This window comes from Strix uralensis, chromosome 10 (assembly GCF_047716275.1).
Source record: "Strix uralensis isolate ZFMK-TIS-50842 chromosome 10, bStrUra1, whole genome shotgun sequence".
In the NCBI taxonomy this organism is placed as follows: domain Eukaryota; kingdom Metazoa; phylum Chordata; class Aves; order Strigiformes; family Strigidae; genus Strix; species Strix uralensis.
In genome coordinates this window covers 2993690-3013448 of record NC_133981.1, presented here as the reverse complement: position 1 = coordinate 3013448, position 19759 = coordinate 2993690, and the positions used below count along the sequence as shown (strand labels likewise).

Here is a 19759-nt window from a genome sequence, read left to right as displayed (position 1 = left end):
GCTGGGGGGGGGTGGGGGGTGGGGGGGGGGGAAACCACACCCAAAAAAGCCCAACAAACCAAACTGCTGTTGCTGACCCAGGGATGGTTTAGCTCTTGCTGGGCAGTGATTGCACAGCATCAAGGCCTTTTCTGTTGCTCAGACTGCCCGGCCAGCAAGCAGGCTGAGAGTGCACAAGAAATTGGGCAAGAAATTGGGAGGGGACCCAGCTGGGCCTGCTGACCCCCCCTGACCAGAGCTGTACCCCACCCCATCCGGGGGTGAGCTCAGCGATGAAACTGGGGAGGATGGAGGCAGCCATGGCTCAGGGACTGGCTGAGCTCCGGTTGGTTAGTGGTGAGATATTGTGTTCTTTTGCACAACTTGTTTTTCTCATTTTTTTTCCTCTTTGTTGTGTGTTTTTTTTCTTTCCTCCTTTTTTTAATTATTAAACTGTCTGTAGCCCAACTCATGAATTCTTGCACTTCTACCCTTCTGATTCTCGCCCCATCCCAGTAGGTGAGGGGGTGAGCGAGCAGCTGTGTGGGGCTGAGCCACACAGACTCTGACACACTATGACAGACATGAAGACGGATCGTGAGCTGGGCCAAGCAGCTTGGGCTTGCTTATATATATAAAATGGAATAGTTTATAAGGACAAAAACCCCAACCAACAACCCCACAATAAACAAGAGGTTTAAATGAATTGAGCTACTCAAAGACCAAAAAAAGCATCCAAGAATATAGCTGGTTTATAAAGGAAAGTTTTATTTTCAGTTATAAGGTGATTACAAACTCATCTAAAAAAGCAAAGATGACTTAAAAATATCCATATACATTTTATTTATCTAAAAAGCAAAACAGAAACTGCAAAATACAAACATTTACCATATACACAAAGGCTAGGGTTTTTAGGATTAAATTACACTCCAGGATTTTTTTTCAAATACAAATATTCTGTTTTGGAACACACAAAAAATGTCTTAAAATGTTTTAAAAATATTTTTAAGGTGTTTTTTTTTTTAAAAAAGTTCAGATGACATTTTTAAGGAGGCCGTCATCGACGCCACCTCCTTGCTGTATGTGCTACTCATCACATTACTGTAGTCACAGTTGCTAGGAATTTAAATAATAAAAAAACCACCACTGTTTTTTAGCCAAATACATCAAACAAGATGGACCACCTCTTACAACGTGAAGTCCCTGGCAACGTTATCAGGTAACAATCACAACATTACACTGGAGAAAAACAACATCCTATTGAACAACGAGCACTTCAGAACAGTACTGGGATGCTGCAATGCTGAGAGACCATCGCTGGCTTCCAGAACAGGAGCAGATGACAACTAACTCAACTTGCCCCCAAGGATTTTTTTTTCAGCCTCTCAACATGATTTTGCCACTGTTCTCATTTTTTTTTTATTTTATATATTGAAAACAAAAATAAAATCTTTTTAATATCTCAACTGCAGAAGCAGATAGATTTAGAAACAATATGTATCATGCTAACATGTAGTACGCTACAGGACTGAATCCTTCCCCTGCATATGCACACACACAAAAGCACACAAGCACAGCTCCTTAGCATAACCAAGTTTCACTTACTTTTCCCCATTATTTCTTCTGATTTTTCAAGTCGGGCCATGTTTTCCCTGTGCTGCAAATGGGAAAGTGAGCGGCCCTGTCCTGTCGTGCCCTGCAGAGCCAAACCACGGGGAAGAAGCCTCCAGAGACTCTCTCCTTTTTAATATGTCTTCAACTTGCTTTACTCCTAAAGCTCAGGGCTGTGTAAAGCTTGTGGCAATTAAATTCTGACACTTTTGCTGATTACTTCAAATTAGGACAGAGCCATGTCTGCTCTGCCATTCAATAGCTCAGCAATACCGGCAGGGTCAGGCTCTCTTCCAGTTGCAAACCCATCACGAAAGTCTTCCACCTTTGATGGGGATGGGGGTGTGATACATTTTCTTAATGTTTTCAACCTGCAAAATTTTGAGCTTGCCTCTTTTTTTTTTTGGCAAATGGTGTCTGAAGCTTTTTCTGCTCTTGTTTTAGGACACAGGTAAATTGAAATCACCAATTCACACTGACAATTGGAAAAAACACACAAAAATTTTTTACTTTTTCTGTTTATTTTTTAATAGAAACAAATTCAGATTTTTTATTTTTTTTTTTTCAAAAAGGAGAAGCATTGTTCATGTACAGGTTTATTGTTGGGCTGGCAAAAAAGAGCCATGATCCAGTGGAGGCTGCAGGGCTGGAACGGGCCGTTTTCCAGCTGGGGCTGGTGCTGGTTATGCTCAACTCTTTCTTGAGCAAGCTTTCCCATAAACCCAAATTGACCACTGATACCAATAAAAAATTTCTGTGACCAAAGTATGGAGCTCAGGGGGCCTCTTTTGCACTAGTTCATGGGTATCTTAGGTGTCAGCCGTCACCGAATCAACTGAATACTGTCTTAAGCTTAGCTTTGACTACAAGAAATAAAACAAGCTGCTAGGGTCTGACAGTTCCCGACCTTTGCTCATGCAAATATACAAATACACAACTACACGTCAATCCTAGCCACAAAGCTTTGGATGCTGATTTTGGAAAAAACAAGCCCAAGGCAGCTGCCTGAACTGACACCACACCCAGCCTCCCATACCAGGAGCCACGTGGCGCTTGCAAGGAGCCAGGAGAGTTTCCAAATCCAACCCTAAGGCTTCCTTGGAGGGGCCACGATGCAGGATTTTGTCACTACTCCTTCCCCTCTTCCACCACCCCAAATTTAGGAAAGGCCTTTTGGACACCCTGGAAGGTTGGCTTTTTGCAGGCAAGTGGTGCCTAAACCTTCTCAATCCTCATCCTACTCTGCAAGACTTACACACATGATCTGCTGCCTAGGAATAGAAGCAATGTTCCCACTTGTGTGCGTGCATACGAGAGTGGAAGATTCCATCTACTAGTCTACTTAAACACAGATTTTTGTTTTTTTACTGAAAGTGAGCAACTTCCATTGAATCTCCTGGAAATGATGTCAGGGTCATCTTTCTTCCAAGTGTACTTGAGCTGCTTAACTAACTTGTCCACTCCATTCAATACACAGCTTATTTAACATTTTATATACATTATGCTTCCATGAGTGGTCCTGCAGTGACCACAAGACGTGGAAGCTAATAATCAGTTATTCAAAAACGTTCAAATCCTTCTCCCACGGATGGAGTGTTGCCATTGATGCAACAAGTGGGAGCTTTGAACCCAAGTGTGACAAGCACAACCTCACCGAAACCTTAAGTCTCCATAGCAAATAAAAACAGACTAGGAGGAGACTTGTAAAAGGCCTATCGAATGGAAATGTCCGTGTGTCTTCAGATCTCCTTGGCTTGTCTAACGCTGAGACAGAGAAGAGGAACCAGGAGTAGCTGCAGTTGAGAAAGGAGGAATCACACAGGACTGAAAACAGCTGCAGAAGATGCTATCCTGACGGTGACATTAAAGGCTCTGCTCATGGTTGCTGGGGGTTTTTTTGTTTCAGCAAAAATAAGGCTGCACCTTTTTTGTTTGTTTGTTTCTTTTCCTCCTCTCCCGAAGAACAGCAGTGAAAACCAGTTTTGCTGAGCTGTTTCAGCAGACCATTCCTAACTCCCCTCTACTCCAGGAGCTGCGCTGCTGCTGCGGGGTAACACCAGCGTTGTTCTCAATGGCAAATACAGCTGCTAGGCTTTTGTATTCTCATTTACAACACAAGAACAAATCCATTGTGGACCTACTATCTCACACTTTAAAGAGGACTTTTCTAAGTGTGTGGGTCTGTTTGGACCAGATGAAAAGGAAAGCTACGGATGAGAATGAAAATGAGAACAATAACAACAACAACAATAAAAACCAGTTCTATTTATGAAATCATACTGCTTAAATACCCAAATACAGACTACTGGTAAAGTCCCTTACAATAGATGCTCATTCAGTGAGATCATAACTAGTGACAGGTGAACTGCAAAAGTTTGGAAAATGGAGAAAAATAAGAAACGGGTCAGAGAATCTTGTGGGGTAAATGTTCCCCTTTACATTTCTACTATCTCTTGATTTCAGTTCAGCTGGAAAGACATACTGCTGAAACTCTGCTGTTTCCAAGCCCAGAAGAACCCAAGAGTACAAAAGGTATGTGAAATATTAAAAGGTGTGGGTTTTGTCTTGTTTTATTCTGGTTTCAAACTCAGGGATCTGGTTCTAAAGATCTCATGTCAAAACTGCACTAACTTTTCCCTGGATCCAAACCAGTTCATCTATGACTAGTCATGATAGTTTAATATAGAGTTCCTCATTTACATAAAACAGGTAAAATAGCTCACAAGTGTTTAAACAAGTAAATTAGGAAAAAAAATCAGTTGTATTTGCAGTCAGAAATAGGTAGAAAACACAGACTTTTTTAAAAATTATTTTTTAATAAATTTGGCAGAGGATCATATTGAAATGTAAATTTATCACCAAGAAAAGTTCAGAAATCTGATAAAAGTGTTAGGAAAAACCCCAAAACTGTAAAAATGTGAGTGTGCTCATCAGAACTCAAACCCCAGATAAACCAAGAAGAATTAATTATATTTTTTTTGGAGGGGAGGGAAGAAGGGAGAGGGGAACTGTTTTCCAGAAACAATAATTTCTTAGCTCTTCTTGAGTCCCAGCCCTCCCTTGCAGTCATGCTAAAGAGCACAGCAGGGCCAGAGAAGTTGACACAGAGAACGCTTCAATGAGGTTGTTGCATATGTGCGAGACATTTTCACTTGGTACATGGAAGCGACTGATTTGAATGGCACAGTTTATATTGAAATGGGGCTGGGTTCTAGTTCTCTAGTAGTTGTACTTTGAAAGGTGTAGTATTAGCCCTCTGGTTCTTCACACAAAGACACTCTCCGCAATGTGGGAGATGGTTTAAATACCCAGCTGACTCGCTGGAGACATCTTTAATGGAGCCAAACCATTTTTTTTCCCTAACTAAAGCTTGTCTCAGCTCTATAGCACAAACGTGATGTACAAGCTATATCTCAAACGCAGTTGTATGACAATGTGTATATAAAAAAATAAAAATCAAGCATCAGTGTTTCATCTGCACTCACAGAAACCATTAATTTAGACTTCCTAACCTGCTACTCCTTCTTCACCCAGGCAAGCGTGCCTGTTTACTGCAGACACTAATTGTAACTCAAAACCGAGGGTCCAAGCTGAAGCCCACTAAGAGAGTTATCTTTGATTACAGTTCCTTGCCTTTGACAGTTACAGGCTATTAAAAAAAAAAAAAATTAGCTGTATGCATGTTTCTTTATTTTGGGCACATGTGATGACACCCACTGGCTCACAGGTTTCCTCCAGTGACTATCAGATGGCTGTTGTCACTGGCCCAGCAGGTGTCATTAGATGTTTGCCATCTCCAGCTGTGGAAAAGTTTCATTTATAACTCTCATAATACAGCAACCAGCAAAAAAAACCCAAAAGCAATTCTGCCATGGCTGGTTTTGTTGCTGCAACTCAGCTACCTAATGTAAAAATGTGTACCAATTCAAACTAGGAAGATTTGGAAAGATACAGATGCAGTCACTTTTTTTTGGTTTTGTTTTGTTTGTTTTGTTTTAATTATTTTGGTCCATCTCTTGGTTTTAAGTCACCCCTTTTCTGTTACAGGAAAACAACAAGCTAATCAACAAGTGTTTGTGCTGCTGTGGCCAGTTAGTCCATGGGACAAGAAAAGAAAAAAAAAAAAATTATGTGTAGGAATGTTAAGAACTGGATATGTTCCTGTTTAAATGACAAACTCTGCCCTGACAGACTAAGCTGACAGCAGAATAAGCAGATACAAACTCTGCTTTTATCGAGCATTTCCTCTAATTACCTTTGGATAGCCTAACTGTGGTATCATAAGAAGAAAAAAACCTCTCCCTCTAATACAATGCCCACAAGAAAAGGTTGAGTTTTGCCAGAGAACCTGTTCCCAGCACAACCTGCTCAAGTTTTTTTTTTTTTTAAAAAGGCTTTTGTCCATGTTTTGGACAGTCTTCAGGGGGCAATTCCCCATGGAAACATCCACCTGGCCCACACGAAGCGGAACCCCCATTCCTACCCTCCTTGTAGTGGTTTCTCTTCACTCCCTAGTCTAACCTTGAACAGTATGTAATTCCTTCTGACCAAATAAAAAATATTTCAGTGTTACATGTTCCCTTCGCTTTAACTTAAAATCCCAAAAGCCCTGTTTCTTCAGCAGATAAGATTCATAAGCCTCATAAGTCTGCCCTCCACTCCCCCTAAAAAAAAGAATAAAATTATGGTTTAACCCAATGATGGACAAGGAGACTGGGGGCTCTAGGTCCACTGCTGCTATTTAGTAACATGGGACAAGGGACTTAGTCCTTTTGTCTGTTCCCCCAACAGTAATGAACCCCCCACGCCCACAAATAAATAAATAAAGCAAATCCTGGTTACTGAACTTGGCAAAGCATTTTTGAGATACATGGATGAAAAGCACCTGTTTGCTGAGTGATATTATTATCTTCATTACTATTATTATTAACAATGTGTCTGTTATAAATACTAGTTACACCAGGTGTAGGTGAGCAGTTTCGTTCCTCCTGTCAGGGATGACCTGGTTTGTGTTCACCTTTGGACGGTCAGAGTCCAGAAGGGATTCTTTTATTTTTCTGCCCGAAACCAAAGTCCAATGATTAACAAGCAAACAAATGAGCAAGCGAACACCAGAAGCACCCAGAGGGCAGGTGCAGCTTTTCCCCTCTCAGCTCCTCAGCACTCGCCCCTGCTGCCTCAGGGACAGGCTGCCCCTCCCAGTTTGCAGAATTCAAGTTTACACCAGTGCCACCATGCTAAAATATGCTTTGCTAGAAAACTCAGGATCAGGTACTCCACCTCCCCGCTCACGCACAAACAGCAGGCATTTCAGTTAAGTAAAAAAAACACCCCAAAACCTAAAAAAAGAAAAAAAACCCAACCAGTGAACCATGCCAAATCCTGCAAAACGCCTTCAACTCCTCCTCTCGTCTGTGTGACAGGGTTCCAACGCCGCGCTTGGCAGGAACGGCTGCAAGGCTTTTCACACCCAACTTCCCTGCCTCCCTTGCAAACTCTCTGCTCCAGCTGCCCGGCTGTATCTTTATTCAGGGACTGTGCTAAACATAACTGTACCCTTTCCCTAATGTGACCCTGAAGCCTGTCATTTACCACAATTGAACCAGAGGGTGGAAATACTACACCTTTGAAAATTCTCTTGAAACAGCATCTTTTTTTAATCGTATCTCTCAACAGAGCTCCTTTTGTGTGTTCTGTAGGTTACCCTGCTCCCAACCACACCAGCACCTAAAAATTGCTTTCTGACACTTGAATGTATTGCTGGCAAGACAATCAATTCAAGTGGTAAGGTGTATAATATTTAGAGATAAAGATATATATATTTAAAAAAACCCAATAATAGTAAATTCCTGTAATATGTCTAGTCTGATATGAAAGCTCTCCCTCTACAGAGAGGCATCTGCTGTGATTACCTTACAAAATATTAAAAAAAAAACACACACAAAAAATAACTTTCTCTGTGAGAAATAAAAATAAATCCTAGTGCAAATATAAAGCTCTGTAAACCTGGTCCTATGAGAATCTATGGTTAGTAAACGGCAGTTAAAGCAGGTTTATCCTCTCACAGAGAGAGCTCACATCATGGTTTCCACAATGATATGAGTTGGCTTGATCAATCCGCCATTCGAAGTTCCATTGGGGCAGAAGGGGGTGCCACTCTCCGTTTCTTTGGACCACCGATTCACTTCCTTGGGGGCAGCCACCGCTTTTATCCTCTGAAAGAAAGAAGAAAAGCAAAGGTTAGAAGACCAAGCAGCCCCCCGTGTCTCCCATGTGCAGGATGGAGGATGTGGCAAGCCACGGATGGGTCTGGTGGCCATCAGACGTGCGTGTGCCACGTGGCTCTGCAAGGATGTGGGGACCCAGGCTGCGGAGCACCGCGTTCAACTTTTGCTCAGCTGCAAAGCCTGATGTGAGACAGGCAAACCAGACACGAGAGGGCATTCACAGCGTTATCCAGCATCCTGCACTTCGGGCTTTCAGTGCTGCAGCTGCTGCACAAATTATGTGCGTTCTCCTTCCTCATTTAGAAACAACTCTGCCTTTTAGCCCAGCCGTTCATTGCCAAGTGGCAACTTCTCTCCTACATCTCAGTACACAAAGGAAGAACTAAATGGCATCTGACCAGTGTTTACTCTCTTTCCTTTCCTAACATGGTCTTTGTGGAGTGTTTTGGCTACTTTTAGACTTGTCTCTCAATAGATGGTGACAATGTAGGCAGGAAAATAAACACTCATGAAAATGCTCTGGCCACAGCTGAAAAAGACCATTAACACTTGGAGGAAAACAAATGTAAGCGTTTGTTCTCTGGGAAATGTTCTTTTTTGATTCTATTCTCTTTTTTTTCCTAACCCAAAGTGTCCCACTTTCTGCTCCAAGAATACCCTGGGCTGCATTTAAGACCATCTCATTAGGCAAAACCAAAACTAACCTGAAACCTTAGAAGAGAATTGCTAAGTTTCATGACTGCACAGTCTCTAAAAACTTTCCACTGGAAGAAAAAGAGACCAGCGGAACCTGTGCTGAACTGCAAAGGGCAAGAGATCACCTGCAAATCCACACCCAAGAGAATCTGCACTGTCAAGTCTGAATTCGACCCAAAGTTTTCCAAAGCTCAGGGCAATCTGGATCCATTGTTTTGATTTGATTCATTAGGAGTAAGAAAAAAATTCAAAAAGCTAAAAAGTGAAGTCCACTGGCAGGAGGGTTTGACTTTTATTCAGTCCCCCAGAGCGAAGGCCATGTGTGAGAGCCAAACAATGCACAGGTGGATCCAAATTTCCCTGAAATTCAGTGAGCTCTTACACAGCTGGGTTTGACCCAGGTCTTTCTCTAGTTTTCTCAGTGATTTGTAGGATGGTGCTTCCTTGTCCCTGTGGGCTGCAGAAGAGAGTTCTGGCACTTGGAAGCACTCCAGTCCTTGAGCACTTGTCTGCACGTGAAGGCAATGATTTGCCAAGCTGGAAACTGCAGAAGTAGGATGCAAGTGAAATCATCTGGTGTTTGTCTGAGGACAGAAGGCTTTGTGTTTGTTCTGTTTCGACTGTTTGCCCAAAGGACAGGTGATCTTTAACAGTCTTATTTGCATTCACTGCAGGAGAGGCACCCAACTTTGCCCTACCTGGACAAGGTGGCAGTTTTCCAAGTATTGTGCTTATTTTGTATAAACCAGCAAGTTAAAGCTCCCTTTCTCTTCTAGACGACCGGTTGCTCTTACCTCAATAAGTGATCCATCTGACTGTATGATGCGGATGACCATCACCATAGGGATGCAGATCATGGAGGAAAGGGCAAGAACCCAGCCCAGGCCAATTGCCCAGTCTGGGTATGTGTAGACCTTGTTGTAGGTCAGTGGTTTGTACTTGGCCAAAGAAAAGATAAAGCACCCCTGTGGATGAGAAAGGAAAACAAAGTGAGGCTCAAAAAATGCTGAAAGCAGTAAGGCTATGGTGCTACCACTGGCTCTAAGGAAGACAGGCAGTGAAAGGCAGAGCTGATGGATACCGTAGGTATTTTAAACCAGTGGGGGAATTATTCTTCCATTTAAATTATTGAAAGAGCATCTGCATTTGCTTATAGGTGAACTGCTGCTTTGCAATAGGGTCTTAAGCAATGGTGCTGAACAGCTGTAATACTCTGCCTGTTCTTTTTCAGGGCTCAAATATTTGCTATACACTGCAAGGAGGTTATTGGGATGTTCTTCGCAGCAAATTACATACTTCAAGCTGAGTGCCTGCCTCAGATTGCTCACGTCTTTTTGTTAAAATGGCCTAGTAGTCCTATTACTTAAAGTAAGGAGAGCTCTTGGAGAGTGAGTTTTCTGTGTCACGAATGTAATATTTTGCCAATCCTAAGAAAAATCCACTCAAATGCAGTCAACTGCAATTTGCGCGGGCACAGTAGAGAGCTGTCATGTTAACAGCTAACATCTGAGAATGTGAGGGGTATGTTCAAGCCTCCAGCATCTCTTTGCAAATTGGTCTCTGAATGCAACAGCCTTCACTCAAAGAGAAGCAGTAAGAGGTGGCTCAGAGCTGCCACGTGGAAGACTTGAAAGAGCATGGGTCAGTACTCACCACGCAAAGAACTGGTGTGATCACAATCCAGCTCCATTTCATCCAGGGACCAGGTCTGTATCCAATCATATCCTCAATGGCATCATAAATATTATCAGCGCCTGTGACGGATCAGAATCGAGCGTATAAAAGCCATGTAAGCACTGCAGGATTACAGCTGCTCCCCTAGCCCCTCCAAGGGGTATTTAAAGCGAAGATGAGGGTGTCAGATGTATTGTTCAAACGCTTCCTATGGCTGTGAAGTTTAAGCTGATTTTCTCCCTGAGAAGGTCAAAGGTTGGGGGACTCTCTTCCTACACCCCCCTCATTATTTGGATGCGGGATGCAATGCTGATCCCTCCTGCCCCCGTCACGCACCCACTCCTCTCCCCAGACTCTCACTGAACTTGCCACAGGGATCACCATGGGAAGGACATGACAGCAAATGGTACATCCTGCTTCTACAGAAATCTGACTGATGTGGAATGGAGGCTTTGTCTATTCTGCTTTTCTAAGGAGATGGAGTACATGAAGAACCAGGGAAACAACCCATCCTAAGCAGCAAACATCTTCTGATTGTTCCTCAGCTGCCATCTCAGGCAGCTACAGAGGCTGCTACTGTCAGACCTTGGTACTCAGCATCGCCTAAAAGTAACAGGACAGAATATACTTTTCTGCCAGCTTTCTTTTTGTATTTTTTATTTGGTTGTCTTGCCCCTTGCGGACATTGCAGCTCTGAAAGGAAATTCTCTGAGACAAACAGGAATTTTCATGGCTGGCCAAACTTTCAACCCTCTTCTCTAAACTTAACACATGTAAATGCTTAATTGTGCTTTTATTAATTAGCAATGGAAAAATACTTTTTTTGTGTGGAAAAACACTGGAGGCTGGCTTCATCCCAGATGCAAATTTGTCTCCAAGATGTCAGTGCAAATTTAGATTAATGGTATGTGTCTGTTGCTGGGAAGAAGATTCTGGGGTGGCTGATGATTAAATGTTTGGCTAGCAAAATTGTCACTGACTCATCAAAAGGTATCAGATGAAAGGATTCTCACTTACCATAAACCCAGGCTACAGCAATACATTCAAAGAATGCAACCCACAAAAGGCATACACCACTAGCTGCATAGTAGTCAAAGAGTTGAAAAACATACATGCCACCCTGTAAAAGAGAGACACGAGGGATTAGGATCCAAAAGGAAAAAAACAATACTTCAGGCCCAGCTCCCAGTAGCATCTACCAACGTATTTTAATGATTGCTGCTAACGAGAAGAAATATCAACCAAGTAGGTAAGGTAAATATTTGCATCACCTTCCCCAGGGAATACATGTTTACTATAGGAAGGATTCCAAAAAAGACAATGATTAAACAAAATTAAGCCACTTCGTATAATCTACTGAGACACTTAAATCTTTCCTTCTTAATAGTATTTTAGGATGGGCATTTATAGAAATAAACGATGTAAAGACATAATAGGTTACCTAACATTAACATCTCCCAAATACTAAAAATGGAAATCAGTTTATCAGAAGGATATTCACTTATTGAGTGGAAGGACTTTTTTCATGAGAATAGTTCATTTTTTTCTTTCTATTTATACTATGCTGTTAGACTCTTTGCTCTCAATACAGTGAACTGTATATACCTGCACTTTTACTTGAAAAGCTGTGTTTGTTAGGCGCCTCTGTTACAGGTGCTATTTTAAATCCCACAGTTGTGCTCTTCCAGTTGTTTTTAAAATCTGGCTTGGATTTTATTTTGGAGATAAATATCACAGTGCAGTCACTGGAACACATTCCCGTCTTGTTTATACTAGAATAAATCCAGTGGTATTTAATTGATTCAAATCTGTGTAACTAAGATAAAAATCTCTTTCCCTGCATGCACTGGATGGATTCTTAATCTGCTCTGCGGAAGGTTCCCAATGTGTTTTATCATTTAGAGCCAGATGTTAATATTCATGCTCATGTTGATTAGTACCGGAGATCAAATTGAATTTAATGAGATTTCATGTCTCTGTTCCTCTAACTCAAAAGGGGGGAATATATAGCTCCCTTTCAAAATGCTTTCAGATCTAGGGATGAAACATTCTCTGTAGATCTAAAGAGCACTTCTCCTCTGAGTGGCTAATTCCATGCAGTCTCATTCATAGCTAAAATTGGTCTGAAAACTGTCTAAAAAAGAAGGCAATTTCTAGCACTGGTGCTACTTACCTCAGTCACCATAGTTAGTCCCAGAAGATAGCTAAGGAAACATACTATAGCGATGAAGATTTCCCGTCGGTAACCCTTCCTTAGGAAGGATGGGTGCAGATCAACTAATGACGTGATCTGTCCTTCAACTTCAACAAACTAAAGGGGAAAAACAACAACAGAAAAACGTGACTTGAAAATTATCCACCATATTTAATCCAGGCTCATACGTGCGAGCCATACCTGAACAAATGCTCCACAGCAACACCCTAACTGTACTCTGTGGCAAAAAGCTGCTCTGAATAAATAAATCAGAAGCCATTCCTTTGTAACCCAGAGGTTGAAGCGTGGGGGTAGTAGTCACGTCGGAACAAGCTTTCAGAATTGCTGTTCATTTCCTAGCAGCTTTACGAACTACCAAAGGGGCTCTGTAAATGCAAGCCACAAGGATAAAGGAAGTTAATTTGATGACACAAAGGCACTTATGTGGCTTTTATGTTGTAGCTGTTCCAGATGAATACAAGATGTGTGCTAGAAAAGAGACAGAGAGAAAACACTCAAAAAAGCCTAAGCTAGGAGATCTAGGAGAGTACCTCCCAGCCTTTTTTTTGATGTGCCAGAAAACCTCACAGGTACTAGTTAGGTTAATTCCACAATTGGCTATAATTCTACTCTCGGGTTTGCTAGTGAAAATCCAGCCAAGGGAAAGCAGACTTTGATGTGAAATAGCAGCTCTTCTTGACTGAACTTGTCTTTTCTGAACCTGTGAGCAGAGCACCTCTGACTGAGGCTCTGGGGTACCTCTGCAGCAATAATGGTTCATAGAGTCCTCATACAAAGATTTGGTAAACTATTTGCACATGTAAATCAAAAATGAAGCTCTGAATAGATGAGCTAAAAATCTTACTTTATCTAGCTTCATGATAACTATATTTGTACTTACTTGCCATTGGAAAACTACATCTGAGATGTGTAACTTAAGTTAACCAAATCACCCAAACTGGGTTTCAATAAAAGTTTAAAGTTAATCAAAAACCAGATGCACTTCACCCATGGAGAGAAGTGACTTCGGAACTCCCCCCAGACAAATCTGAAGAAGGGATCATTCAGCTGATCTGTACTTTCAGCCTGGCAAGGTACGAAAGCACCAAGTTCAATGAAGACATGAGGATACCACGGAGAACCAAGGCTGCCTCTGTAGAAACGATCTTCGCTCTAAGTGGATAGATCATCTTATAACTAATGAGTTATCAAGGGGAACATTATTTCAGGAAAAGCTACCTTTTCCTACCCAGTATCTATACAGCTCTTACAGTGCCCAGAAGTGCCCTGTAACAACTCTACCCTCTTTGGCCACGAGCTGAAGCTCCATTTTGGAAACACAGACCATCCTGCAAACACTCCACCAGATTTTGTTGCCTCCTGTCTTGCTACTTTGACTTCTGTAAAACTGGTTTTCTTTTTAAATGCAACCCTTTCCTTTGGGCTGATTTGATCTTAAACTGCTCCGGCATTCCAGAAACTTGCTTGACTGCACTCCAAAAAACCAGAGGGGTGGAAGAGAGAAATTAAGCGCTCCAATTAGTTTTAATCATTCTACGCAGCATTTTAAAATTACTAGACAGCTTCCAATTTGCATAAGCACAGGGTTGCTGAACCACGGCATTGGGCACTTTTACATTTACTTTGGAACGACTGAAAGTAGCTCACTAGAGTTCAAAGATTAAGCCGTAAAGAGCAATTTAGGGCAAATGAAATATAAAAAATGTATAAGATTAAGTACACAACTGGGTAAAAATCCATTTACGGATCTCTCCTCATATGAGAGAGCATTTAGCCTAAATGAACATTCCACCCTTACCAATTGGGTTTTTATAATCTGACTTTCCATTTGAGTGCAGAAGGCTGCCTGTTGCCCTGAAAACTTTGGCAATTTTGAATGTGTAGTTACTGCATAATCCCTGGTCACCCATGTTTCCTCGTAAATGGACTACCTAGAAATGATTTACAGGTTCTTTTGAGGTATTTAGTCCAACATTCCTATAAGCAACCACTGGGAAAAATAACCTAACTTCTTGGACTGAACTTTTAGATTTTTTTATGCTCACTAATTAATAGCAGCATGTGCTATATAATTAGTACAGCTGAAACCCGAGATGCTTTCTTGCCCATTTGGAGGTACTGAATGTGCGCTGGTGATGTGAAAGTCAGCAGGATCCCACATTGCTCAGCAGCTCTGAGCCTAAGGCCACTGAAAAAGGCTGCGCCTTTGTCTTCTGTTCGTGAAGCCACCCTGGCTATACTGCACAAAACATTTTGTGCTTTTTGTGCCTCATGATGGCTTCCCTTTTCTTTTTCGGCACTTGGCAACTATCAAAGCCTGTATTCCTAGTTGTTATTAATTCTTACAAAGTGTTTTAATGTATCTACACACTGCAGATGATCACAAAGTACTCTGTGGAACAAACTTCTGTAGCATTTTATGTTTTAAAATGATTAAGCTTTTCTCCAGAGTAGGAAAATACTGCACTATGACCAAAATAGTGGTATTTTGAGGCCAGACTGGCACTGCTATTTAGGTTAGGGAGTACTGCCCTAGTCTTGTGCACTCCATTTACTCCTGATAACAAAGACTTATTGAGCCACATCATACTATGAATTGACAGTCATAGATTCATCAAATGCAGCCCCTACACTAAAAAGCAATCCAGCTGAATTCCTCCTAAGCAGCATCAGAGGTCTCCTCTTCTGAACTCATGACTGTAAACCCAGCTTTTCTGTCAGCAGCACCAAGGCAATAAGCCACATATCTCTTACCCATTGTACTAACCTGGCTATCCAGTCCAAGCAACAGAAGCATAATAAAAAAAAGGATTGCCCAAAAGGTGGGCAGTGGCATCATGGACACAGCTTTTGGGTAGGCAATGAAGGCCAGGCCTGGACCTAGAGAAAAAGAAAATAGGAAAGGGGGAAGGGAAGGGAGAAGAAATAGTAAGTACCAGCTCTTTGGTAAAGGTAGCCACACTCAAATGCAGGAATGCCTGGTTCCGTTCAGATAAATCCAAACGCGGCTGGAAATACCAGAAGTGAAACAGTTTGGCTCTTTTATCTGAAATCGAAGCACGCATGACTACAGCAGAAACCACAGGCAAACCCCCGAGGCCATTGCTAACAGATCACCAGTTTTAACATCTGTCTCAAACATGCCAATAATGGAGGTGTCCTACACCTGCTCGCTTGGATGCAGGACAGTATTGGGGGCAGGGGTAGAAGGGGTGACCCAGGGGAATGGCAGAATCCCACTGCTAGCCCACACGGTCACGATGAAGATGATGACGATGAAACTCTTTTGCATGCAGGGAAGGGGACTCTGCTCCAAACATTCCCTGGGATCTTCGCTAACGCAACCACTGTTTCCCTCTGTATGAAATCTCCAAACCCAGCATGGCTTTTCTAGAGCAGGGTTTGCACTCCAGGAGTCTGCTCCTTCGCTTCTGCAAACCCTCACAGCTGCACTGAAGTGATCAGGCTACTCCTAGTTATATCAGCTGTGGTCCCTGAAAAAAATGCCTCCTGCTGTTAGGAACTGCTGGTGTGTAAAAATCATTCTGTGTAAAATCCCTTCCCCATGCTGTCACATCATCTGCCCCTATCTGGCCAGCCTACGCAGACCTGCCATGGTAACGCTGAAGATGACCAACATCAGCCCCAACTGCAGAACGGATGCAACAGTCTGGGAGCACCAGCAGGGCTGGGAATAAGTGCCTGGCTTCTCTGCTCTGGAAAACAAAGCCTTGTGTGCGAGTGCTCATCACTAGACTGGGGCTCGTCTGCGCTGTGAAGCAGACGGCATCTCACTCACCCCCACAACCCGAACACACGGGCAGGGCCCTTGCTTGCTGATCTCCAAAGGCGCTCTCACCCGGAGCCAGGCGCTATCAGCTATCGCTTAGGAGAGCTTTTGTAGAGAGAAAGAGCCCTCTCCAAGTGGGAGACAGGAACACTGGGAAGCCAGCATTTATGGCAGGCTGTCAAAGAGGCCGTAGAAATTTGGTGAAGCTGATAAAAAAATTCTGAGGGCAGATTTAAATTCAGATTAAACCCAGGAATGCCTGGCTTGTCTGTTTATTTGGTTTAAGGAGCCTTGAAAACTGGCATTTTCCAGTATTTTAAAGTGGATTCAAGTAATTTTCAATGTGAAAAGGAATTTTTTTAAACTGCTGCAGTGCGGGGACAGAAATCTCATCTCTGATCTGTACATAAAAAATCTCTAACGCTGCTCTTCCTACCTCCCACTTTTCCTTTCCAACAAGAAAGATGGAAAAAGAAGCAAGAGAAAGAGGCAAAAAAAATATGACTTTTTTCAAACTAAAGAAAACTTTAAGTCACTGAAAATATTTGAAGAGAAATAAATACAAATTAGCCAACAATCGAGCAACTAATTTTATTTAAAATGAAACACAACTAAGATTTTATATGACAGAAGATACCAAAAAATTGGTGAATGTCTCAAATTTTGGGGGGGCTTTGCTTTTTTTCCCCCTAATTCAGTGGATACAGTAGATTGTCCCTGAGGGAGAACTGCTACCAGATGGCATTTGCAGCTGATCTGTGCAATTGATGAGACAGATGTAAAACTGCTCTCCTCAAAACTTGCTGCAATTCTGTATGCTTTGGCCAGTGAAACTGTCCTTGCACTGTGATACCATCTACTACCAAGTGCCCTAAGCCCTGTGCTAGCTTTGATCTTCCTTTGAAACTAAGTGTTGAAATATAAAGAGAAAAGTCCATGTGAAAGAAAATGTTCCTAGCATCCCCTCGACTGAATTTCAATAATCAAAAATCATATTTAATTTGAAACTGTTGCTCTGAAGGGTGTTTTGTAGAAGTGAAGCACTTGTGGCTGCTATTAAGAGCTAATTAGGACCGCCACAATCCCAGCCCACTCGCTGGCCGTTTGCTGGCGAAGTGCCACGGCACGGCTGGAGATGCGCCCCGGGAGCAGAGCGCTGCGGAGGCAGAGACCAGGCAGGCATTACGGAGACCAAGGCACTATAGTCAGGCCTGCATAATCTGAATTTGTTTGCAACTGGAGTTTTAAAAAAGGCAGATCTTATGCTGTTTTAACGCTGCCACAAATTGCACAGGCAGTAATGTATTTCTTCCAGCCAGAGACACAGCAGATTAGACAGGACTCACTATGGTGTTCTTGAGCCTCCACTGCTTTCCTCTCTCCCTTTAAAAGTATTTCTGAAAAAAAATTCAAGTGCTATTTATTAAAAATCTCCTTTCACTGGGAAGTCAAAGGGGTCTAATGTACTGTGGTGTAAATTTAAGCCAATGAAAGTTGGCAGCAATGACCAGTGCTTTAAGTGGGAGCCATCCCTCACTGATGAGGGTGTCCCAGGAACATTGCACCAAAGCTGAATTTGGCACAGGTAAAAAAATGTGGCCATGAGATTCTGCTGTCAGCAGATTTGTCAATGTTCCCCTGGCTTGCAGAAAGGCAAACAAGGAAACAAATGGTGTCACGCACAGGGCAGGAGGGATTTCACTTGCTGGGCGGAGACGCGGGGGAGCAGGAGGTCTTGGCCCCGTGGACAACGTCCTCTCCCTGGTGCTACGGCCAAGCGGCAGCGCCTCTGCTCACCTTTTTCCTGACCCAGGGGAGCAGTTCTGACCTTGTGTCATAAGAAACTTAAAAAGGCAAGGCCGAAAAAAGAGGCCTGAGCGCCTGCTGAATGTCTCTGTGCTGAGAAGTCAGCAGCAGGGCAGCAGCAGCAGCGAGAGCCTCCCCCACGGCCCCACGTGGGCCCTGGGTGCTCGTCCCACGGGGACCAAGAGTGGTCTCCAGTGGTTCTGCACTAGATCTCTGCTGAGAAAGGCAGCACGTAAACCCATGGGAAGTGGTTTGGACAATTTTGGTAATGTTTACTGTCATGTAAAAATGTCCTTTCAGATTTAGGTGAAGACCAGCCAGTGATGATGCACAACCCACTGAACAGTCAGATGGTTGCAATCTCTGGCCATTAGTTACTAGGGCTGACTTTATTTAAAGTCATTTATGTAAAGCAGAAAACCTGAAGGAATCAACAGCAAAATATGCAAGAAGCTGAAAGCCAAGTTTGGAAGCTAATCAGTGCCTTTGTTGTCCCTGTAAGCTATAAAATCCCTCCTTTAAAAAAATGGTTTTTGAGCTGTTGAAAAAATGCTACGTAAACACTAAGTGTGTTAGTTAATTTGTATGTAAACATTATTTAACAATCCAGTGTTACTACAGAATTAATTCTAAAAATGTCAAGCAACAGGAATATAGCTGCTTGTTTATCAGAGATTTAATAACAAAAAGTAGAATAAATATTGACCAGATAAAAACCTAATGTGGAAATACTTTTAACAATGCTACTCTTGGAATTGATCCACCTACAAAGCAAAAAAAAAATGGGGCTATTTATGATTCATTCAATAGGATTATTCCCTTGCTTCTTGTTTTCAAACAAAGCAATCAACCTCCAATCAAAATAAGCATTATGTCCAAGACCGTTAACTAATTGCACTTGCAAGAGATATGCCAATTGCAGCCACCGAAGAATCCAGTAGTGCCACCAATGTCATTAGTTTTTCATTAGCCCTCGTGAAGTGAGGTATTTTTCTTAAAGACTTAACTCCCAGAGCCATGTGATTAGAAGATATATTGACTTTTTCTTTTTAATAGCATATTTGCAGAGGAAAGCTTTCAAATACTATGCAGGTGAATTAAAATTGCTCAAAAAAATCAGAAAGAAACGCCAAAAGTGCACTTGGGTGACACTGTTATTAATTGAATCTGATTAGCCTTAAGCCTCATGGCTGTCGAGGCCTGACTCATTATTTTTGAATGGTAATTCCCATCTAATCTGTCTGTTCTATGTGAAAACACATGGTTACACCTGCCCTCACGGACAAGACATACACAGAGGAAAAAAAGTCATCTGCTTTGTCTGAGATACGTTCACATGCTATGAGGATTTAGCCTTCTTCAGCTGCATGTGTGCAGCTGGAGGTTAATGGGAAGAACAATTCTGAAATAAGGGAGGAACCTAAGTGTACATCCAGTTTTAAAATGGACTTCTCACAGTTCTGTCAACCTCACCCTGAAGCTACAAAGGACAAAGGCAGGACTGCAACAACTAGAGTTCCTGTGGATGAAACGGGCCACAGAACCCAGGAGATGGGAGTTCTCCAACTTCTCTTGCCTTTCAGTGAGATGTGGGAATATACGCGGGTATATCCCTTCAAAAGGCCAAGGTAACAGCCCCACTGCAGTGCTGTGCTGCGAGCAAGCAAAACTGAGCTACGAAAAATACATAAGCACTGGCTATTTGCATTTGGATGAAAATAAAGGTAGTCTGAAAAGAAGGATGGAATAAATTCTTGAATC

The 19759-nt window shown here is 42.3% G+C and overlaps 1 protein-coding gene across 10 annotated transcripts in view; it reads right to left on the bottom strand.

Moving 5' to 3' along the window:
- Positions 1 to 727: 727 nt before the first annotated feature.
- SLC6A6 (solute carrier family 6 member 6) overlaps positions 728 to 19759 on the bottom strand; it is a 118075-nt gene continuing 99043 nt past the window's right edge. For all 10 annotated transcript variants that reach the window (XM_074878881.1, XM_074878890.1, XM_074878888.1 and 7 more), the window contains 6 exons: positions 15170 to 15282; positions 12361 to 12498; positions 11205 to 11307; positions 10167 to 10267; positions 9308 to 9478; positions 728 to 7805 (listed from right to left, as the gene is read on the bottom strand). In XM_074878881.1, the coding sequence (XP_074734982.1) occupies positions 7665 to 7805; positions 9308 to 9478; positions 10167 to 10267; positions 11205 to 11307; positions 12361 to 12498; positions 15170 to 15282 (767 nt within the window). In that variant the 3' untranslated portion in view covers positions 728 to 7664. The remainder of the gene's footprint in view (positions 7806 to 9307; positions 9479 to 10166; positions 10268 to 11204; positions 11308 to 12360; positions 12499 to 15169; positions 15283 to 19759) is intronic.